We start from the raw sequence: 24,903 nt of genomic DNA on the forward strand, positions 1-24,903 counted from the left end.
TTTGAATAGCAGCTGATGGCTTTCACTAAGTTTCGATGATGTATATTGCTGATTACCTCACATTCAGATTCAAAACTTTGATATGCTCCTTCAAGTTCCAAGTTTAAGACCTTTACCGCTACATTGATCCCATTTGCTAGTATTCCCTTGTAAACTGAACCATAACTTCCTCTGCCTATTAGGTTGCTTTCACCGAAACCATCTGTTGCCCGCATAAAAACATGATAGGAAGTTCTTCTCCATGTCGTTAGAGGTAATACACCTTCATCTGCTACTAGCAGTTTCCTTTTGTTCGTTTGGTATCTGAAGAAAAAAAGTAGGATGACTAGAACAAGGAGCGTCGAAGAGGTAATTGTCAAGATATATACTAGAACAACTTTCCTTGATCTTTTAGTGGAACTAGGTTTGCACAGTGGGAGTTGTAACCGAGGCGAACCACATAATGCTTTGTTCCCAACAAATGAATGAATTGAAAAGTTAGCAAATGGCCCTCCATTAGGAATTGCTCTCTCTAGTCTATCGCAAGATATGCTCAAATACTTGAGATACAAGAGTTCCCCCAAGGACTTGGGAATTTCTCTAGAGAGACTGTTATTGGACAGATCCAAGAGTTCCAAGCTAATCAATTTTCCAAATGATTGGGGAATATGACCGTGCAATCTATTATTTGATAAAGAGAGAGATTGTAAATCAATGAGAGGAGCAAAACTATTTGGCATGTCTCCTGACAAGTAGTTGTTGGATAAATATACTTGCATCACAATCTTCAAGTTTTGAATATTTGGTGATAGGAAGCCACTGAGAGAATTCCAAGACAAGTCTAGAAGCAAGATATCTCGTAACCTCCACAAGGTTGAGGGTACCGACCCTATTAAGCTATTAAAGCTTAGGTCAAGCTTCCTTTGAGATTTAATATTTCAAGCATTGGGGGATTAATCCAGAGAGCTGATTAATCCCCAAAAATAATTCAGAGACTTTCTCTAAAACACATAACTCCATGGCGATGGCTCCTCCTAGTTTATTTTTGCCAAGAAACAAAAGCTGGATCTCTGCTAATGTTTTAATAGAGGTTGGAATAGTTCCTGTCAAATCATTATATCCAAGATCCAAAAATATCAAGTTGGTTAAGTTGCCAATTTCTCCAGGGACGCTACCCTTAATGTTGCATCCTTGTGCATAGAATCTTCGCATAGAAGCATATAAATTTCCTATAGAAATTGGAAGAGTTCCATATAGTGAATTAGGACAGACTTCCAAATTGGTCAGATGTTTGCAATTTGTCAAAGATGATAGGAAACTCATTCCGACAGATGAAGACTCAGTTGTTAAAAGATTGTTTGCCAAATTGAGCATCTTCAAATTTCTTAAATTACGAAGTGAATCGGGAATAAAACCAGAGAAGGCATTGGTTTCCAAAGCCAACAAAGTCAGCTGAGAATCATTAGAGATAGAATTAGGGATTGGTCCAGGGAGTTCGTTGCTTCCAAGCACAAGTTCTTCAAGACTTAGGAGCCAGAGGCCTATACTTGCTGGAAGCCTCCCAAAGAGGTTATTAAAATTTAGATAAATTTGTTTTATGGTTGAGATATTAAAAATTGATGATGGAATGCAGCCATTGATTCTGTTACTTTCCAAAAACAAAAATTGTAACTTGTTGAGGTTATCAATCCCAAGTATGGTGCTTGCTACATGTTCAACATATCATATCCTACATATAGTGCTCACACACAAGTCATTACATTTGTTTAAAATTAGAGAAATGAGATATTCTAAAAAACAATTGCTTACCTGACAAATTGTTGTCATTAAATTCAATTCTCTTTAGTAAGGTCAAATTCATAATAACCAGAGGAATTGGCCCTGTTAGGTTACATTGTGGTATGATTAAGTACTCCAAACTCTTCAAGTTGCCTATTCGTCCTGAGTGCTCATTAGTGACAAACATTTGTAATCAGATTAGATTGCGATTAGAAATATGTATATTTAAAAGTTGTTCCTATTTGTTTGTGGGTTGGTATACCAAGGTCAGGGCAATGTAATTAGGTAAGCGAGGAATGAGGGCATACCATTGAAGTTGTTAATGCCAAGATACGACTTTTGAAGCCTTGTCAAATTCCCGATTTCTTCAGGGATGCTTGCTTGGAAATTTTTTCTCCCAATGATAGATGCACTAGCTGTTTGCACGGAAATAAACTTGGCAGAATCCTTCCAGATAACATATTGTGAAACAAGTAGAGCTCTTCTAATTGGGGTAGATTGTAGAACATATCCAAGGGAAGATGACCAGACATGTTATTAAAACTGACGTAAACATGTCGCAATGAAGAAGTTGCACCGAAGACATGGTGAAGATGGTGGAGGGAATAGAGCCTGCAAAGAGAATGTTCTTGTGGGTCCAAGGTTAGAACAATTTAAGTAAGTCATTGAGCAATGAGGGCATACCATTGAAGTTGTTAAAGCCAAGATACAACTTTTGAAGCCTTCTCAAATTCCCAATTTCTTCAGGGATGCTTCATTGGAAATTGTTTTCTCCCACTGATAGATGTGTTGGACCTATGGTCCTATATGTCTAATTTTGATGATATTAAATCATTTATAAATGATAATGAAACATTAAAGCAATATTTGATTTATATGAATTGAATTTAAATGACTATATATTTTTGAGATAGTGCTGGAAATTAAGTTTTGAAAACAAACATACATGGACTAAGTTAGAGCATCAATTTTCCAATTATCATATCTTAACCAATTTAGGTACAAATGACTTGAAACTTGAACCACATGCACATGAAGGTTTAATATATGTTCTAGGACTATAATCATGAGAAATTAAGTGCATCACATATATATTTGGTCATATGCTTAAATTCCGCCAAAACTAGGTTTTACCTAATTTTGTGCATATGTGTTCTTTGTGAACGTGGTGAACCAAATGAACTCCGATTTAAATGAAATTTCGTGTGCATCTTAGTTTCATCACTATGAACATATTTGATTTAGTAAAGTTCAAGAGAAAAGGTCATTTACACTGAGTTTGTAAAATGACTTTGAATTTACACTTAGAATTTATCGGTTTCACTATTAGTGATCTAATTGCTTGGTTGAGTGACCAAACGATTTCCGATTGTTATGAAATTTTACATGGACATTCTAATACATATAAAATGATTTATCATGCAGTAATATGAATTTTCTGGGTTGTTTTTCTAATGTAATTAACCTATGCGCTCTATATGAAGCTCTTTGAGCTTACATGCAATTGGGGAGTTCTACCTCCTATTTCCTTGTAGGTTAATCATCATTGTGGTCTCATATGGCTCAGAATTCAGTATGTTCAAGAGTGGTCGAAGTCCAGTTTCTAAGAATGAGCTTGGAGCTCTAGGAAACTATGAAAAATCCTATATTTGCCAACTTTCCACTAAGGCACTTAATCAAGTTGAATGAATCAAACATTGAGGCTATTGGTTGTGGTCTTCATGGAGATACAACTCTTTTCAAACATGTGGGACAAACCTTGTCCTCTCTATCATTAGTGATATATTCTTGTTTGACATTTTCACTCAAGACATGTGCTACCAAGAAAGTTAGGATTGGTGCAATCAAACAAGATCCTTGACATTTTCACTCAAGACATGTGCTACCAAGAAAGTTAGGTTGGTGCAATCAAACAAGATCCTTGACTAAGGGATCACTTTTGAAGTCTTTGATTCAAAATGAAGGGACAAGATGGCATATTACAATCTACATCCATGGCTGAGAATTAAAGAGAGTTTGAATGGTCAAGATTTGAAGACATACATTGATCAAATGGTTGTGCATAAGACAACTTTCTTGCTTGCAATTTTTGACTTAAAAGAGGAGCATGTGCAACGTCTATATGCTCTATGGTGGAGATTTGTTTGCTCAAATCATCAATGACCAAGATTAGGAGCTGCAATGGATGGTAGAGATCAACTCTTGAGGTTTGATCCAATGGCTGCAAGCATAGGAGAAAATTGCCTTTAAAAGAGGATCTTCCCTTTCATACAACTTGGAGAAGCAAATTGAAAATTATCCTTGAGAGAAACCTCTTGCTATCAAGTTCATCAATCATCAAGCTTTCTTGCTATTTGCTACAACAATCTTCTCCAATACAAGCCTCTACAATCAAGGACTTCTCACTACTCTTGCTTTTGCAAAAGGGAAGTTCCTATATCCTTTAGGCTTTGTTTACTTACAATCTAAACCTCTCTTGTTCTTAAAATCCTATCTTTGAGAGTGTTGCTGTAATCTTGAGAGTTCCACACCAAATACCTTTGAGGTAACCTGTGAGAACCTTGGCTGAAAATCCCATTGAGAAATTCCCTTTGTTAGGGGAAATTGTAAACATTGAAGTTTGAGGGAGTTCTTAGAAACCCTTGGTGTAAGGAGTTTTGTGGGTCTCTTAAAACCACACCTTAGTGGAGTTGGGAAAATCCTAGGTTGGTGAATCTAGGTAGTAGACGTAGGAGAAGGGTCTCCGAACTACTATAAATCACTGTGTTGATTTCTTTGTTTACTTGTTTATATTTACTACTTGTTTCAAACTGCAGGATTTTCAAAACCCTAATCTGTCCGAGATTAGCAGACTGCCTTAAACTTTGAATTTTGATCTGAAATTTTGATATAGTGTTTATTAAGGTGTTGTGACATTGCATATAAAATTTCGTTGCATTTCGACATCATTTGATAGGTAAAATCTGAGTTGAAAAATCTGTGTGCAGTGTGTTACTTGAAAATCTGTTTTGTGCAATTCTTGATTATTTGATATTTGGTCATTCACTATATTGTATCACATCTTGCATTGGATTGAATATTGATTAGGAAAATCATTAGAGTCCAAATTTGTGTGCTACTTGTTAATTGCCATTAATTTGTTTAAATTGAAAAAGGGATTCCAATTGGAATTTGGGGACACAATTCACCCCCCCTCTTGTGTTAAACTCGATCCGTCAATTGGTATCGGAGCAGGTTAGCTAAAACTAGGAGTTATATCCTATTTGGCATATTTATGGCAAATATTAATTCTTATGGTGAGGCCGAAGGCCTATCCATGAATAGACCACCATTTTTCAATGGCTTGCAATACGGTTTTTGGAAAAATAGGATGAAAATTTTTATAAATTCCATTGATTATGATTTGTGGGAAGTTGTAGAGAATGGTCCTTATGTTCCTAGGAAACTTTTGGGTGATGAGATGGTAGATAAGGAAAAGAGTGAGTTTACTAAGGAAGATAAGAGATTACTTAGCCTAAATAATAAGACAATCAACACTTTGCACATTGCACTTATTAGGAGTGAATTTGATTACATAGCTCAATGTAAGAGTGCAAAGGAGATTTGGGATATGTTAGAGTTGAAGCATGAAGGAACAAGTCAAGTGAAGGACTCTAAGATAAACATGCTAGTCACCGAGTTTGAGACCTTTAGAATGAAGAAGGGTGAGAGCATTAGGGAGATGTTTTCTAGACTTACTTGCATATGTAATGAATTAGAAGCTTTGAACAAACCATATGAGGAAGTTGATAAGGTCCAAAAGATCCTTAGGAGTTTACCTAGGATTTGGAAAGATAAGGTAGTAGCCATTAAAGAGGCTAAAGACCTTAGGAAGCTTAAGATAGAGGAATTAATAGGAAGTCTAATGACACATGAGTTGGAGATGTCAAGATTAGATGAGGAAGATGCACCACCTAAGAAAAATGGCTTAGCTCTTAGGATCAATAGTGACACTAGTTCGGATTCTAGTGATGATGATAGTGAAATAGGGGCAGCACTATTAGCTAAGCATTTCAAGAAGTTCTTGAAGATGAACAAACGTGGAGGATTCAAGAATAGAAAGGCTTTTAAAGAAAAGAGAGAGGAGAAAGAGAAAGAAAAGAGTACTTGCTTTAAGTGTGGCAAAGTAGGTCACTTTATGGCCGATTGCCCTAAGCTTCAAAAGAAGAAGCATAAGGAATATAGAGAGAAAGAGAAGAAGAAGGAAAAAGGGAAGAAGGAGAAGAAGGCATTCAAGGCCACTTGGGATGATTCTTCATCATCATCTTCAAGTGATAGTGAAGAGGAACTCCAAGCCAACTTGTGTCTCATGGCAAATGAGGAAGAGGAAGTGTCCTCATCAAATTCGGATGAGATGGTAACATCTTCTAAACCTTCTTATGATGAGCTCTCTTGTGTTTATGATGAACTTTATATTGCTTATGAGAAATTGATGCATAAACACAAGCATGCTAAGAAAGAAGTTAGTAGACTTTCTAAAGTAGAAAAAATGCATCTAAATGAGTGTTGTGATTTGAAATCTAAATATGATGATGTATGTTTTTCACTTGATGCATTAGTTCAAGAAAATGAGAATTTAAAAAATAAATTGAAAACATTTGTTAATTCTAGTAACATTGCATCATCTAGCAATTCACATGACTTAGATGCTTTGCATGCTAGGATTCATGAGCTAGAAGGTGAGTTGGATACATGGGATGATCATGAGTGCATTATTATGCCTAACTCTTCTTCTCTACAAAAAGAGCTTGATATGGCCAATGAGAAATACAATATGCTTGAAAAACAATTTTCAAAATTTTCTATGAGTTCTTCTAAATTGGATGAACTTCTTGCATCTCAAAGACATTATCTTGACAAGAGTGGATTAGGATATGATCCTATGAAACTTAAGGACACCCTAGAGGCTAAGGAGGCCACGGTCAACGTGAACAAAAATGGTACCTACCCCAAGGGTAAGGCTAATGTTCCTAAGGGAACTACACCTAGGAAGAGAAAAGTTTATGTGAAGAAGGTTTGGGTGCCTAAAGGGTTGAATGACTTTGAAAAGAAAGCATATGTGATGAGAACTTTCAAAATTGATGCATATGCCTTTATTGCTACTAACCCCAAAGGATCCAAAGTTTGGATACCTAAGGTATATTAAACATGTGTTTATCTAGGTGTGCTTAAAATCCAAATCCGAGTCATGCAAATGGTATTTGGATAGTGGTTGTTCTAGACACATGACGGGAGATGCTTCATTATTCACATCCTTTGAAGCAAAGAAGAATGGAGGATTTGTGACCTTTGGAGACAAGGTCAAAGGTAAGATCCTAGGCTTGGGATCCATAGGTAACTCTTCTTTCTCCCTTAGTGAAGTAAGATTGGTTGAAAATTTATCTTTTAATTTATTGAGTGTTAGTCATTTAGCCGATAAAGGCTTTGATATTCTTTTCAAAAATGATAAATGTTATGTGTTTGATGTTTATGGTAATGTTGTGAAATTAGGAAGTAGAAGTGGTGATATGTATGTAATGCATTTTGATGCTATGAAAAATTCTAAAATATCTTGCTTGCTTGCTAAGAATGATGATGCTTTGCATTGGCATAGAAGATTAGGTCATATCGGAATGTCTACATTGAAAAAGTTGTGTGCCAATGAACTTATTAGAGGATTGCCTAAGTTAAATTTCAATGTTGAACATGTTTGTGATGTTTGTGTTAGGGGTAAACAAACTAAAGAGTCTTTTAAGCCTAAACTTGATATTAGTACTTCTAGGCCTCTAGAATTGTTACATATGGATTTATTTGGTCCTAGTAGAGTTAGGAGTCTAGGTGGAAAATACTATGCATTTGTTATTGTGGATGATTATACTAGATTTACATGGTGTTTGTTTCTTGTGCATAAAAGTGATGCATTGCATGCTTTTGAAAACTTACTTAGGAGATTGCAAAATGAGCATAACTTAAAGGTTTCAAAAATTAGAAGTGACCATGGAGGTGAATTTGAAAATGCTAATTTTGATTCTTTGTGTGCTTCTTTTGGTATTAAACACGAGTTTAGTGCTCCTAGGACACCTCAACAAAATGGGGTTGTAGAAAGGAAGAATAGAACTTTACAAGAACTAGGAAGAACCATGCTTCTAGAATATAATCTTCCTAAATATTTTTGGGCCGAAGCTACTAGTAATGCATGTTATGTGAGTAATAGACTTAGCATTAGAAAAGGATTAAAGAAAACTCCTTATGAACTCTTGTATGGCAAGAAACCTAAAGTAGATTACTTTAAGGTTTTTGGTGCTAAATGTTTTATTTTAAATACCAAAGACAATTTGGATAAATTTGATGCAAAGAGTGACATTGGAATATTTTTAGGATATTCATCATCATCTAAAGCATATAGAGTATTTAACTCTAGAACTAAAATTGTGGAAGAAAGTGTAAATGTTAAATTCAATGATATGACCACACTTGCTCCAAATGTGCGTGTAGAAAATAAATTTTCAGATTTGGAACATCCTTTGAAGCACAAAAATGAAGGTACACATGGAGTACAATTGCTAGAAGAAGATGAAGATGATGTCCCTTTGGTGGAGAACTTAAGGGAGATGAATATCTCAAATGAAGAAACACCACCAAATGAAGAAAGTGAAGGTGAACCCAAGGGAAATGAAGAACAAAATGAAGCTGAAAATGCTATGGAACAACCGGGTGTTCACAAATACAAGGTAATGAAGTCTCATCCAAAAGAACTAATTATTGGAGACTTGCATCAAGGAAGGCAACTAAGAGCCAAAAGGGACTCTACGGTCAATTCTAATCCTTTAAACTCTTTTGCCATGCTTTCTTTAGTAGAGCCTAAAAATGTACGTGATGCTTTGCATGATGATGATTGGGTGTATGCCATGCAAGAGGAGTTAGAACAATTTGAGAGAAGTAAGGTTTGGACTCTTTGTCCTAAACCTAAAGACCACACCATTATAGGAACAAAATGGGTCTATAGGAATAAGATGGATGAAAATGGTAATGTAACTAGGAACAAAGCTAGATTAGTGGCCCAAGGATATTGCCAAGAAGAGGGCATTGACTTTGATGAAACCTTTGCACCGGTTGCAAGGTTAGAGGCTATTAGATTATTGCTTGCATTTGCATGTTACAAAAATATCAAACTTTTTCAAATGGATGTGAAAAGTGCATTTTTAAATGGTGTGATAAATGAGGAAGTTTATGTTAAACAACCTCCCGGATTTGAAAGTAAGAAATTTCCAAACCATGTTTACAAACTAGACAAGGCTTTATATGGTTTAAAACAAGCTCCTAGAGCTTGGTATGAAAGATTGTCTAAGTTCTTGCTTGAAAATGGTTTTCAATGTGGTAGTATTGATGATACTTTGTTTATTAAATACAAAGGTCTTGATATGCTAATTGTGCAAATATATGTTGATGATATTGTGTTTGGTGCTACATTAGAATCTATGTGTGAAGATTTTGCATTATGCATGAAGAATGAATTTGAAATGAGTATGATGGGTGAGTTGACTTACTTTCTAGGTTTACAAATTAAACAAACCCCACTTGGCACTCACATTAGTCAAACTAAGTATACAAATGAGATATTAAAAAGGTTTGGCATGGATATTTCTAAAGGTTCATCCACACCTATGGGAGTGGGAACCAAATTAGAACCCGACCTAGATGGTAATGATGTTGATCAAAAGAGATATAGGTCAATGATTGGTAGTTTACTTTACTTGACCGCATCTAGGCCCGATATTATGTTTAGTGTTTGCATGTGTGCAAGATTTCAATCTAATCCTAAGCAAACACATCTCATGGCCATAAAGAAGATTCTTAGGTACTTAAAGGACACACCTTCCCTAGGGTTGTGGTATGATAAAAAATCTTCATTTGACTTGCATTCATTTGTAGATGCCGACTTTGCGGGTTGCAAAATAAATAGGAAAAGTACTAGTGGTACTTGTCAATACCTAGGAAATATGCTCATATCTTGGTTCTCCAAGAAGCAAACATGTGTTGCTTTGAGCACTACCGAAGCCGAATATATGGCTATTGGTAGTTGTACTTGCCAATTGCTTTGGATTAAACAACAAATGCTTGATTTTAATATGGAATTTTCAAACATTCCAATTCTTTGTGATAACATAAGTGCCATACATTTGTCTAAGAATCCTAGATATCATGGTAAAGCTAAGCATATAGACATTAGACATCATTTCATTAGAGATCATGTTGCTAAAAAGAACATTGTGCTTGAACATGTAGAAGGGGAATATAATATTGCCGATTTGTTCACTAAGCCTTTAGCTAAGGATAGATTCATAAAACTAAGAAATGCATTGGGTTTGTGTGAAGCACCTTGAGTGCATATTACTTGAATGCATATCCTTGTTTGATTGATATCACAAGTTTGAACTTGAATGCTTATTATATTTTCTTGGTGATATGTGCTTATAAGCTAAGTGTATAAATTGGTATGCATGATTGAAGGGGGAGTAACCTAGTGTCATTAGGAGGCCATGGGTCACTTAGTGTGATAGGCTCCAAATTGGGTCACTTGGGTTCTATTAGTTCAATTGGTGTGTTGCCATGACTATTTGTTGATGAGAACTAGTTTTGATATTATTTGAAGCATGTTTATGGTCTTAAATCACTTTTGTGATAAAATCTCAAAAATGCTTATAAATCTTTTACAAAACTTGCATCAACCCCTTAGTTCTCCACTTTTTGAATTATTACAAAAAGGGGGAGAGACATGATGATAAATTGCATTAAAATCATTTGCCAAAATGCATATATAGGCATAACTTAAGGGGGAGTGTATATGCCATGATTGGGAGAGAATAGATGTTAAAGTAAGGGGGAGCTAAGCTTACTTAACTAAAGTTGTATATGAGTTTCAAAATTGTTTTAAATTGATATCATTAAACTTTTTAATGCACTTTGAATTGATATTAAATTCAATTACAATCAAATAGACATTTATATCATGCATGTTTTGTAATCATCAAAAAGGGGGAGATTGTTGGACCTATGGTCCTATATGTCTAATTTTGATGATATTAAATCATTTATAAATGATAATGAAACATTAAAGCAATATTTGATTTATATGAATTGAATTTAAATGACTATATATTTTTGAGATAGTGCTGGAAATTAAGTTTTGAAAACAAACATACATGGACTAAGTTAGAGCATCAATTTTCCAATTATCATATCTTAACCAATTTAGGTACAAATGACTTGAAACTTGAACCACATGCACATGAAGGTTTAATATATGTTCTAGGACTATAATCATGAGAAATTAAGTGCATCACATATATATTTGGTCATATGCTTAAATTCCGCCAAAACTAGGTTTTACCTAATTTTGTGCATATGTGTTCTTTGTGAACGTGGTGAACCAAATGAACTCCGATTTAAATGAAATTTCGTGTGCATCTTAGTTTCATCACTATGAACATATTTGATTTAGTAAAGTTCAAGAGAAAAGGTCATTTACACTGAGTTTGTAAAATGACTTTGAATTTACACTTAGAATTTATCGGTTTCACTATTAGTGATCTAATTGCTTGGTTGAGTGACCAAACGATTTCCGATTGTTATGAAATTTTACATGGACATTCTAATACATATAAAATGATTTATCATGCAGTAATATGAATTTTCTGGGTTGTTTTTCTAATGTAATTAACCTATGCGCTCTATATGAAGCTCTTTGAGCTTACATGCAATTGGGGAGTTCTACCTCCTATTTCCTTGTAGGTTAATCATCATTGTGGTCTCATATGGCTCAGAATTCAGTATGTTCAAGAGTGGTCGAAGTCCAGTTTCTAAGAATGAGCTTGGAGCTCTAGGAAACTATGAAAAATCCTATATTTGCCAACTTTCCACTAAGGCACTTAATCAAGTTGAATGAATCAAACATTGAGGCTATTGGTTGTGGTCTTCATGGAGATACAACTCTTTTCAAACATGTGGGACAAACCTTGTCCTCTCTATCATTAGTGATATATTCTTGTTTGACATTTTCACTCAAGACATGTGCTACCAAGAAAGTTAGGATTGGTGCAATCAAACAAGATCCTTGACATTTTCACTCAAGACATGTGCTACCAAGAAAGTTAGGTTGGTGCAATCAAACAAGATCCTTGACTAAGGGATCACTTTTGAAGTCTTTGATTCAAAATGAAGGGACAAGATGGCATATTACAATCTACATCCATGGCTGAGAATTAAAGAGAGTTTGAATGGTCAAGATTTGAAGACATACATTGATCAAATGGTTGTGCATAAGACAACTTTCTTGCTTGCAATTTTTGACTTAAAAGAGGAGCATGTGCAACGTCTATATGCTCTATGGTGGAGATTTGTTTGCTCAAATCATCAATGACCAAGATTAGGAGCTGCAATGGATGGTAGAGATCAACTCTTGAGGTTTGATCCAATGGCTGCAAGCATAGGAGAAAATTGCCTTTAAAAGAGGATCTTCCCTTTCATACAACTTGGAGAAGCAAATTGAAAATTATCCTTGAGAGAAACCTCTTGCTATCAAGTTCATCAATCATCAAGCTTTCTTGCTATTTGCTACAACAATCTTCTCCAATACAAGCCTCTACAATCAAGGACTTCTCACTACTCTTGCTTTTGCAAAAGGGAAGTTCCTATATCCTTTAGGCTTTGTTTACTTACAATCTAAACCTCTCTTGTTCTTAAAATCCTATCTTTGAGAGTGTTGCTGTAATCTTGAGAGTTCCACACCAAATACCTTTGAGGTAACCTGTGAGAACCTTGGCTGAAAATCCCATTGAGAAATTCCCTTTGTTAGGGGAAATTGTAAACATTGAAGTTTGAGGGAGTTCTTAGAAACCCTTGGTGTAAGGAGTTTTGTGGGTCTCTTAAAACCACACCTTAGTGGAGTTGGGAAAATCCTAGGTTGGTGAATCTAGGTAGTAGACGTAGGAGAAGGGTCTCCGAACTACTATAAATCACTGTGTTGATTTCTTTGTTTACTTGTTTATATTTACTACTTGTTTCAAACTGCAGGATTTTCAAAACCCTAATCTGTCCGAGATTAGCAGACTGCCTTAAACTTTGAATTTTGATCTGAAATTTTGATATAGTGTTTATTAAGGTGTTGTGACATTGCATATAAAATTTCGTTGCATTTCGACATCATTTGATAGGTAAAATCTGAGTTGAAAAATCTGTGTGCAGTGTGTTACTTGAAAATCTGTTTTGTGCAATTCTTGATTATTTGATATTTGGTCATTCACTATATTGTATCACATCTTGCATTGGATTGAATATTGATTAGGAAAATCATTAGAGTCCAAATTTGTGTGCTACTTGTTAATTGCCATTAATTTGTTTAAATTGAAAAAGGGATTCCAATTGGAATTTGGGGACACAATTCACCCCCCCTCTTGTGTTAAACTCGATCCGTCAAGATGCACTAGTTGTTTGCACTGAAATAAACTTGGCAAAATCCTTCCAGAGAACATGTTGTGAAATAAGTAGAGCTCTTCTACTTGGGGTAGATTGTAGAATATATCCAAGGGAAGATGACCAGACATGTTATTAAAACTGACATAAAGATCTCGCAATGAAGAAGTGTTGACATTAATAAATGGAGGATTGACCCCGAAAGGCAATTGTTGTTGGTACTCATAAGTTGCAAGGAAGACATGTTGAAGATGGTGGAAGGAATAGAGCCTGACAGCTCATTATGTTCCAAATTTAGCTCCTTTAAGTTGTGGAGATTACCAATGGCTTCATGCATGGATCCTCACAAACTATTGTTGCCTATGTACAACCTCTCTAGCTTTGATAAGTTGCACAGAGATGTTGGGATGTCGCTAATGGAATTGTTGCTGTGCAATCCCAAGCCTTGAAGCTGAGAAGGATCTCCAAGCGACGATGGTATTTCACCACTAAAGCTATTATGTCCCAAGTTAATATATCGAAACCGACGTAATCTGGCTAACTCAATTGACAAAGAGCCGTAAAAAGTGTTATTTGCAAAGAAGAGGCTAGAAAGGAAGGATAAGTTCCCAATATGAGGGGGGATAGTTCCTGTAAGGCCCATGTTAGAGAGATTCAAGGCAGTGACTCTATGATGGGGAGCTCCGCAAGTGACACCCATCCAGTTACAAACAGAGGTAGTAGTAGACCAGTTTATTGACAAGAGTTTTTTAGAGTCAGCAGCAATATGAGCTTTCAAGGCTAGAAGGGCAAATTGATCTGTGGTGATGTTCGTAACTTCAATAGCTAATCCAACCAAGACACAGAACAACATTGCATCTATGAAAGAGAGAATGAAACAACCACTATCCATAGCTACAGTTAATAACTTAATACTAGTGATTTGAAAAGATAAAGTTAGCAGCTACATTATATAAGGAACAATTCTAGTGGAGTTTGGCCAGCCGTACGACAAGGGTTTGACAATTTCAAGTTTAGCATCAAAGTGAACCCAACTAATTAAAGCATTCTCACCAATACAAATCATGAGTTCTATGACGGATGATATGTTAATAGATAGAATCTGGCGTCCTAATTTTCTATAGCACAATCTATTTACTTTAGTCTTGACGATGGATAATTCTATGATTTTTGGCAGTTATATATATTTTCTGCCACTATGGGTATCTATGATTGTGAAATTTTGGACGAATTGAACAAGACCGATCTGGAGAAATACAAGACAAAACCAAGAAATACTGCATGATAAGTATATATTATATTTTTACATGGATTTTTGCATTTTTATTTGGTTGTTTCCCTATCATTTGGTCTTTTTTTTTGTAAGTGCATGAGCAAATAAACTCAATATAAAATCAAAATAGGGCAATTGACGTGCTACTATTCGGCAAGGTTTTGAAAACAGAACTAGATATCAATCCGGAAAATTCTTCGGATCATGGAAAGCTCATAATAATATAAAAACAAATTAATAAATGTATTAATACAAGCTTTGTTATATAAAATTAATGTGTTCCTTAAACATATTAAGTATTATACCCTAATTGGTTTAAGCATTGTTGTTATAAATGAGAGATTTTGAGTTCAAACTCCACCAGGAACAACTTTTAAAAAAATTTCACATTTAATCAAATAAGTGAGGAGTGATGTGTCGATCTACGTCTTTATTGAATATGTAATAATGTTCATCACTTAAATCTACAATTATTATTTTTAAACATATATAATTAATTAATTAATTGAAGGCCAAGTAGATCTATACATTGACATGATAATAAGGCACAAATTTTCAGAAAAAATGCATTTTCTTTACCCACATTATGTAAGAGCACTTTTGAAACAACAATAATATATTCATTTAACTTCTTTAATTGAACACAGAAGGGCTAAAGGTTTAATTGGTAAGAGCTAGACTTTTTAAGGAGTGGTCATGAGTTCTATTGTTGCCAAAAACTGCTGGTTCCAAAGTTCATCGGTCGAACCGGTTGATTCAGTTTTCACAGCACTACTATACCGATGCTCAACTGCCATCTATGTTTTCTGAAGTAATTTGTAGTAGATGTCATTCTCAAATTGGGAACAACTTCTTGCAATCTTATACCATATTTGCCTAGACATAGATGCCATGTGCTAGAATTTATGTGATTGCGATATGTTGTTATTGATATGAATGCATTCTTGTTTTGTTAAACTCATTTAGATGTCATGGATAGTTGCAAATTAAGAACAGACTTAATAAATTAGATGACATGACTACTACATGAATTAGGGGTCTTTGTCTTTGCCATACATGAAGGAGTTGATAATTGATAAGTAAAGGATTTAAGTACAATGAAAATGGAGAAATCGGAATCCTAGTACCTTCGTCAACTTGATTTCTCCTATGACTCTTATTTTTCTTTGCAATTTTCTCATGATTTTCCTTTAATTTTATTCTTTTAATTTCAGAACTTTGCAATCATCAACAAATCTTATCTTTTCATACGGTGAAAATTGTAGTGAATTTTGGAATAGACTAATATTCAATCATCGTTGGTACGACACTCGTATTTACTAAGATATACTACCATTGATTCATGCACTTATGAGTATAAATTTGAGTTTGGAATCGCTATAATTTTGGTGGCTTAAAATCTCACATCACTACACATTGACAAAATCCATACAAAAAACCCTAGAAAAGACTTGACATATTTACAAAGACGGTCTAATCCTCCCATGTGTATCGTGACCAATTAAATCATGACAAATATATAAAATCTTACAGCTCATATGCATATGGCTACTAACACTCATTTATCTAACGGAGCAAACTATCATTCACTTTCCAAAAATCAAAACCTACAAAAATCTCATTTTTCAGAAATAATTTTGTAAAACCTGACCATTTCAGTATCACATCCTTCACTTCCCCTTCTTTTCTCTTCCTCTTTCCCTTGTTGTCGCGATGGACTAACGACAAGAGTGGAACCTGATTACAAAGTTATTCGCCTTCTTCGTTGATTACTCCATGGAGCTCGTCTACTATGTCGATTTCAACTCTTTCTAGGTCAAAGTCCTCCAATCACAAAATGAGTCTAATGGCCCAACAATTGAAAAAAAAAATTCTATTGATTTGAGGAAAAAATTACCATAATAGCAAATTTTGAGTTTTTCTATTAACTTGAAAAAAAATTTTATAATGACGTTACTGTACGCAAAGGCACTATAAAGCTATCACACTAGACGTGTTTCCATTGACTTAAATCCACTCCATATGGTAGCAATTACTGCTAGGCCTGTACAAAACCCGATCCAAATCGAGAACCCGACCCAACCTGACCTAAACTGACCCATACCCACAACTTATAAAATAAATATAATTATGAAATTATAACGTAATTGATAGGTATGATAATACCTATTGTTTTGGTAGAAATATTCCCCTCTTAAGCTTTCTTTTGATAAATAATGAGTGTATTTATGTGTTGATTTGTATTTTGATAGGTTGATTGCGGTTTGGATGAAAAGCGACGGAAAATGGGCTGAATTGAAGAAAATGTCCACCGACCTTTATGTGTTCAAATAGTCATAACTTTCTGTCACGTTATTGGAATCGAGCGCAACAAAAGGCATTGGAAACTAGACATCTCAAGCTTTCCGTAGAAGCTAAAATCATGCAAATCTGAGGTCATATGGAGAAGTTATGGTCATTTGAATCATGCGCCTAGGGGTAACGCGCCTAGGCGCACCATTTGTGCACGCCCAGAACCATTTCTGCACGCCCAGTCCAGAGAGAATTGAGTTGAAGTTGAGTGGTACCACGCCTAGGATTGCGCCTAGGCGTGATCCTAGGCGTGATACGCCTAGGCGTGAATTCAACACGCCTAGGCGCACAAAACAGCTTTTCTAGGATGTTTTAATTCGCGATTTGCCCGAGCTGCAGGTAGTTTTAGACCTAGAACTGATTTTTTGGAGAGCGAAATCAGAGGGGGAAGGCGACTCTTGGAGAAAGGAGGAGAGATTCTTCAGCTCAACTTGGATCTACTCAACTAATTGGGTTTATTCATGATTTTCTCATCTCTCCTTTTGTGTTTTTCTCTCATTATGTGTAACTAAATCTCTTTTGCCAAGGCTAGGATGAAGCCTTGGGTTTGATGACTTTGTTTATGACTTGATTTACATATATATGAGTTGATTTGGGTATAAATCTTGTGTTTCTATGTTTGATTGCAATTTCTTCATGCTTGTGGTGTTTGGCCAACACTTTAGGTTTTTGGATGAAATTGTTTGGAGAATTTACTTAGACAATAATATGTAAAGTAGATTATGCTTCTTGAAACACTTGATTATGAATGTGTCTCCCTTTAATTAGGTGACAATTTGTATGAATCCTAATCTCCATAGAACTCCATGAATTCCTATGCATGTTTAGACCAATAAGATGGCTAGAATGTATTTAGGAATATCCGACCTAGACCAATAAGATGGCTAGTAATCGATTTTAGGGAGATTTGGCTTAAGTGCGCTAAAACCGACTTAGGTACGGATTCGTTATGCCCAAATTAGCAAATATGTGTGTGAATTTGTGTCATTGCAAGTCATTTCCCACGGGGGATTCCGAAGCCTTGGTGTTCATCTCATTCATATTAGTTGCATTAGTGTAGTTTGCATCCTTATTCCAAGAAAATACCAAAAACACTTTAGTATTTGCTTGTCTTAGTTTAATAACCAAACCAAACAATCTTGAGTTGAATTTTACTTTGTTTGCATTGTCCATACATACATACAAGTATACATTTGGATTAGACATAACACCGTCCCTGTGGATTCGACCCTTGCTTATCATTGTGCTGTAGTCGCCGACTAGTACACTTGCTAGTAAGGTTAATTAAGACCCAACAAGTTTATGGCGCCGTTGCCGGGGACGGTTGCTTATATTTGATCCATTCTTGTTTATATACATAGATACTTACATACTTAGTTTAGCTCTTTCTTTCTTGATAATTAGTGATCTTTATACTTTTCTTTCTTGTTTGTAGTTCATGCAAGGAAGGCGTTCTCAAGATACAGAAATTCTTCCTGTTGATCTAGACTTGGAACGTGCACGAAGGAACAAGAGAGACAAGGATCTTCTTGAGGAGAAATCTTCCACTCGTTCTATTTCTCCTACATCCAGCTCTAGTTCGTCTAGTGACAAAATTTTGGAAGAACATTCTGAACAAGCGAGCATGGCTGAAAATCGTGAAGAAATTGGCAATAATGCCAACAATGCAAATGCTCCTGTCACCATAATGGACTACTCTATGCCACAATTCTCTACTAGACAATATTGCATCGTATTACCAACCATTCCGCCAAATCTCTCTTATGAGCTTAAATGCCATGTGATTAACATGCTCCCATCATTCTCAGGAGCGGAAAATCAAGATGCTAGTGATCACATTGATAATTTTCTAGAGATTTGTGGCACTCAAAAAATTCAGGGCATATCTGAAGAGTTCATACGGTTGAAGCTATTTCCTTTTTCTCTTAAGGAAAGTGCTAAGATCTGGTTCAAGACTTTGCCACCAAATTCTATCACTTCTTGGGATCAACTTTCTGCTAAGTTTATTCAGAAGTTCTATACTCAGTCAAGGACACAGAGGCTTAGAGATCAGATTTTCCATTTCAGGCAGAACAAGGGAGAACCACTCTTTCAGGCTTGGGAGCGATATAAAACTCTATTGATTGGTTGCCCACATCATCAATTCTTGCCATGGCAGATTATATCATACTTTTACCAACATCTGGCTGATGAATGCCGCCATATGTTAGATGCAGCTGCTGGAGGAAATATTATGGCTAAGGAACCGACTGAGGCCAATGAAATTATTGAGACTGTGGTGGCAAATTCCTCACAATGGGATAATCGTGATCTTGATGCTCCTAGACACATGGTTTATGAGGCTAGTGCTTCAAATTCAGAGATGGCATCTGTGGCTAGGAAATTGGATGCGGTAGTGACTTTGCTGAGCAGAAATCTGGAGCCTTGTGGCATTTGTGGAGGTACTGATCATCCTACTCATGTATGTTCTAGAAGTGGGACATTTCCTGAAGCGGAAGTTAATGCAGTTCAACCTTTTCATAGGCAGCAGAATGATCCCTTTTCTCACACATATAACCCAGGATGGAAGAATCACCCCAATTTCTCCTATGCTTCACCCCAGAATTTCAATCAAGGGCCCAGACCTTGGCAAGCTCCACGACAAGAACCACCTTCTCAAGATGCAAGGAAGTTTACTATGGAGGACCTTATTTCCCAGCTTGCTCAATCACAAGTCACAATGCAACATTCCCAAGCAGAGATGAGCAAGTCAATGACTCAGTTGCAACAAACTGTTTCCAGTAATACTCAATCTATCGCAAAGCTTGAAATGCAAGTAGGACAACTTGCTCATGCCTTGAGTGAAAGACAGCCAGGAAAGCTGCCGAGTCAACCTGAGGTAAATCCTAAGCAGTATGAGGATGCTAATGCTATTACTGTTTTGCGAAGTGGGAAAAATGTGGATAACAAGATTGAGTATAAAAAGCTTGAAGGTGAGAATCATGATGAGCCTATAGTGGTGGAGCCAAGTGCTTCCAAAATACCTCATGTTGAGAAGGAAAAGCCGGAAGTAGAAGAGTATGTTCCAAAAGTGCCTTTTCCATCTCGTCTTGCCCCAGCTAAGAAAAGCAAGTATAATCGGGATATTTTTGAAGTTTTGAAGAAAGTGGAGATTAATATTCCACTCTTTGAGGCAATTAAGTCTATTCCCGCATATGCAAAATTTTTGAAGGAGTTGTGCACTAACAAAAGGAAGATAGGTGATCATGAATAAGTATTTCTCTCCGAAGAAACGAGTGCTATTTTACAAAAGAAGCTCCCGCCCAAATTAAAAGATCCGGGTAGCTTTACCATTCCTTGTATTATTGGAGAGAAAGAAATTGAAAAGGCCTTGATGGATCTTGGTGCAAGTGTAAATATCATGCCTTATTCTGTTTACACTACTTTGAAGATAGGTGAGTTGAAACCAACTTCAGTCACTCTCCAACTAGCTGATCGCTCTTTAGTGCATCCTTTTGGGTTAGTTGAAGATGTTTTAGTAAAGGTGGGTGATTTTGTTATTCCGGTGGATTTTCTGGTGCTTGATATGGAGGGTGAACCTAATCCGACAAGAGATGTACCACTCATTCTAGGCCGCGGTTTTATGGCTACCACAAAGACCATTATAGATGTGGAAAAGGGCATGCTCACAATGACAGTCTTTGACAAGACCATTGAGTTCAAAATCTTTAAGGCTATGAAGAGTCCGGATGTCATTGGAGAATGCCTTCATGTTGATATGGTAGGCCATGAGAGAGTGAATTTATTGACAAAAACGGCTTCAAGTGATGAGGTTGTGGAATATGTGGTTGGTGATAGCATTGAAAGCAAAAGGACCCCATCATCGCCAATATCCAACGAGCTCGTGGCTACTTCCCTTGTTACTAGCAAGCTATCTCCAACTTTCAAAGGCGTGCGGACAAGAGCAAGGAAGTTGAAAAAGGCACGGTCCAAAACAATGTTGAGAGGTAAAGCAAGTGCTCCTTTTGAGACATTGAAATTGTCTATCCATGGTACTTTCACGATAACGAATTCTAAGATAGAGAAAGGGTGGAAATTTGTGGCTCGCCAACTTGAATTCTGTGGGCCAAATGTTTCGGGGATTCTGAATGGAAAGTATCCTATGCACCATCCTCCTTGATTTGTTTTCCAAGAATTGTTGTGAAGGTGTTGAGGCTTGTGGTGATTTCTCCAAATCAGGTTGTCTCTCTCCTTATCTAAAACAAGTGTTGTGTTTAAGCTTTCTCCCTCCCTTTATTTATTTGCATTGACGACCATGCATGTTCTTAAAGTTTGGGGTGAGAGTTTGCTTAAATTGTTAAGTGTTGATGCATACTTGATTGATTTTGTAGGTACAACTACGTCTGGCTGAAGACATTAAACTTAGCGCTACTTGGGAGGCAACCCAATGAAGAAAGTTTAAATTTCTGGGCATTATGTTTATAGCCAGACCACGCCTAGGCGCGTATTGTGCACGCCTAGGCGCACCTTATACACGCCTAGGCGTGTGTGTTTATAAAAAAAAAAAAAAAAAAAAACACAAAAAGGGTTCATATGCAAAAGAGGGTGCATGAAGATGTTGAAGAATTGTGGCCAGGCCAGTACCCCAATCCACTCGATGCATGACTCTAACCCCTAGGTTGTATTGTTTCAGCTTGTCCTCTTTTTAGTGCATTATTACATTGTTATGTTTTGCATTGAGGACAATGCATTCTTTAAAGTGTGGGGTGGTGGACTGCATATGGATTATCTTGTGCAAAATTTCACATGATTTTTGTAGTAGCTGAATTTTTTAAAAAAAAAAAAAAAAAAAAAACACAAAGAAATTGAAAATTTTAAAAAAAAATTTCAGTGCTTGAATCTTGCATATTTATGGGAGTTTTCTGTTGAATTGAGTGTTATACTGAAATGCAGCTGATCTTGGTTTGTGGAACCCATCATATCCTTCTATATGTTTGACGTCTACTCTATTGGATAATCACTTGAATTCACTTGCACAAGAATGTGTGCTTGTGGGGTATGTCTTGGGTGAATAGACGTTGAATGTGGACTTTCTCTAAGATGATCTAGAACACCGTGTTAGTGATATTCTTGGCACTAGTTAATTACATGCATGTTAAAAAAAAAAAAAATTTGATGATGATTAAAAGCATGTTCCGCTCTTGTGATCTTGCCGAGTAACCGGGGCTCTTGTTTAACCAACTCGAGTTTCGCGTAAAAAGGTAAGACAATCATGATGAACATACTAGGCTAGCTTAACTTCGAAGCCTTTTCAACTCGAGTGATTGATCCGAGGCGTGCTTTATCACATAATGCCCTAAACCAACTGGTTGGGAGTTATTGGTTGAGAACTCGTTACATGGGTTGACTAGAAAGCTTAAAGGAGTGAGCATTGCACGGTCCTAGTAAGATAAAAAATTAAAAAAAAAAATTAATTAAAAAGGAAGAAGAGAAGTATGTATATAAATAAAAGTGTCTTGGTATTACTACTTGACTGTTCTTGGAATTCTTGGAATGTGGCTATGTTTGGCGCCTATGAACTTTTGGAAGCCAAATATTTATACATTTCTTCTTTGCATGCACTTAATTTAGATGAAGTGATTGAGTAGACAGATAATCTTCACTGAGTATATGTTTGGATGAAGTGTGGGGTCTCCACATCTTTTTGATTGCATGGCATTGATGTATATTGTTTCAATTCTAGTGATTTCCCTCCCATATGTTTGATTTGAGTTATCTTGAAACCTTTGTGGGTGTCGTTCTTGTAAGCCCTCAGGAGACAAAACTCCTCCACTAGGGACACCTAGGGGTTTAAAGGCTTGTTGCATATGCTAAATGCAATCGCGATTCCTGCGTTAGTGAGTTAGGATGTTAGTTGGTAGATGTACTTTGTTTAGTTTTACTTGAGGACAAGTAAGGTTTAAGTGTGGGGTGTTTGATAGGTATGATAATACCTATTGTTTTGGTAGAAATATTCCCCTCTTAAGCTTTCTTTTGATAAATAATGAGTGTATTTATGTGTTGATTTGTATTTTGATAGGTTGATTGCGGTTTGGATGAAAAGCGACGGAAAATGGGCTGAATTGAAGAAAATGTCCACCGACCTTCGTGTGTTCAAATAGTCATAACTTTCTGTCACGTTATTGGAATCGAGCGCAACAAAAGGTATTGGAAACTAGACATCTCAAGCTTTCCGTAGAAGCTAAAATCATGCAAATCTGAGGTCATATGGAGAAGTTATGGTCATTTGAATCATGCGCCTAGGGGAAACGCGCCTAGGCGTGCGCCTAGGCGCACAATTTGTGCACGCCCAGAACCATTTCTGCACGCCCAGTCCAGAGAGAATTGAGTTGAAGTTGAGTGGTACCACGCCTAGGATTGCGCCTAGGCGTGATCCTAGGCGTGGTACGCCTAGGCGTGAATTCAACACGCCTAGGCGCACAAAACAGCTTTTCTGGAATGTTTTAATTCGCGATTTGCCCGAGCTGCAGGTAGTTTTAGACCTAGAACTGATTTTTTGGAGAGCGGAATCAGAGGGGGAAGGCGACTCTTGGAGCAAGGAGGAGAGATTCTTCAGCTCAACTTGGATCTACTCAACTAATTGGGTTTATTCATGATTTTCTCATCTCTCCTTTTGTGTTTTTCTCTCATTATGTGTAACTAAATCTCTTTTGCCAAGGCTAGGATGAAGCCTTGGGTTTGATGACTTTGTTTATGACTTGATTTACATATATATGAGTTGATTTGGGTATAAATCTTGTGTTTCTATGTTTGATTGCAATTTCTTCATGCTTGTGGTGTTTGGCCAACACTTTAGGTTTTTGGATGAAATTGTTTGGAGAATTTGCTTAGACAATAATATGTCAAGTAGATTATGCTTCTTGAAACACTTGATTATGAATGTGTCTCCCTTTAATTAGGTGACAATTTGTATGAATCCTAATCTCCATAGAACTCCATGAATTCCTATGCATGTTTAGACCAATAAGATGGCTAGAATGTATTTAGGAATATCCGACCTAGACCAATAAGATGGCTAGTAATCGATTTTAGGGAGATTTAGCTTAAGTGCGCTAAAACCGACTTAGGTACGGATTCGTTATGCCCAAATTAGCAAATATGTGTGTGAATTTGTGTCATTGCAAGTCATTTCCCACGGGGGATTCCGAAGCCTTGGTGTTCATCTCATTCATATTAGTTGCATTAGTGTAGTTTGCATCCTTATTCCAAGAAAATACCAAAAACACTTTAGTATTTGCTTGTCTTAGTTTAATTACCAAACCAAACAATCTTGAGTTGAATTTTACTTTGTTTGCATTGTCCATACATACATACAAGTATACATTTGGATTAGACATAACACCGTCCCTGTGGATTCGACCCTTGCTTATCATTGTGCTGTAGTCGCCGACTAGTACACTTGCTTGTAAGGTTAATTAAGACCCAACAAGTTTACGTAATCAACAAAGGAATTGGATATGGTCTATGGTAAGACCCGCCTCGTGTAAGAACAGACCTCTACTTAACTAAACACATTGTTTTATACCTATAACTCAATTACTTTACATTCTTTGATTCTCTCATTAGTCACAGTCTCGTGCAATACCCTGATAACCCTAGGTCTTTCGATTTTCTCTCAATATTCTCAGTTTCTCATGATTCTGTCACAGGTATTCTTCAATCTTCGCCTATCAGAATACCAGATACAACCACCACCATGAGTCCACGATTGGCACGACATCACCCTATCCCCATCATCTCATCTTCTACTAGCACGATTGGATCAACCAAGATAAGCCTCGGGCGCAAACTCGGAGTGACGTTATAATCGAAGACGCCACATCTACTGCGTCTTCTCAAGGTGGGCTCTCTTTTTCTAAGTTTATGTTACTGATTTCAAAACCAGTAAGGCAGTAACCAGTAACCAATTATTTGAAAAAGCTAACCTTGCATACTTTGTAGTTTGTAGTATATATTTGAAATTGATAACTCATTTGTTCTATATGACAGTT

At 36.4% G+C, this 24,903-nt stretch overlaps 1 protein-coding gene and 1 non-coding gene across 2 annotated transcripts; both read right to left on the reverse strand.

Moving 5' to 3' along the window:
- Nucleotides 1–909: 909 nt before the first annotated feature.
- On the reverse strand, nucleotides 910–14,140 carry LOC119986900 (probable LRR receptor-like serine/threonine-protein kinase At3g47570). The gene is made up of 6 exons (XM_038831590.1): nucleotides 13,620–14,140; nucleotides 13,283–13,518; nucleotides 2,303–2,370; nucleotides 2,067–2,205; nucleotides 1,789–1,860; nucleotides 910–1,529 (listed from the first exon to the last, which is right to left on the reverse strand). Exons 1-6 carry the CDS (start codon nucleotides 14,138–14,140, stop codon nucleotides 910–912), a joined length of 1,656 nt encoding a protein of 551 aa, XP_038687518.1.
- Nucleotides 14,141–18,911: 4,771 nt separating this feature from the next.
- LOC119987589 lies at nucleotides 18,912–19,018 on the reverse strand. The gene has a single exon (XR_005465479.1). It is a non-coding gene; the product is annotated as a small nucleolar RNA R71 (small nucleolar RNA).
- Nucleotides 19,019–24,903: the final 5,885 nt, after the last annotated feature.

This window comes from Tripterygium wilfordii, chromosome 20 (genome assembly GCF_013401445.1).
Source record: "Tripterygium wilfordii isolate XIE 37 chromosome 20, ASM1340144v1, whole genome shotgun sequence".
In the NCBI taxonomy this organism is placed as follows: Eukaryota; Viridiplantae; Streptophyta; class Magnoliopsida; order Celastrales; family Celastraceae; genus Tripterygium; species Tripterygium wilfordii.

What these genes read in the sequence shown, in the direction of transcription:
- LOC119986900 (XM_038831590.1), bottom strand. Translation starts at nt 14,140, where the DNA reads ATGGATAGTGGTTGTTTCATTCTCTCTTTCATAGATGCAATGTTGTTC. An exon ending in AACTTATCAAAGCTAGAGAG is followed by an intron (nt 13,519 to 13,619) that starts GTTGTACATAGG and finishes ATGAGCTGTCAG; the next exon opens with GCTCTATTCCTTCCACCATC. An exon ending in TGGCATTAACAACTTCAATG is followed by an intron (nt 1,861 to 2,066) that starts GTATGCCCTCAT and finishes GTAACCTAACAG; the next exon opens with GGCCAATTCCTCTGGTTATT.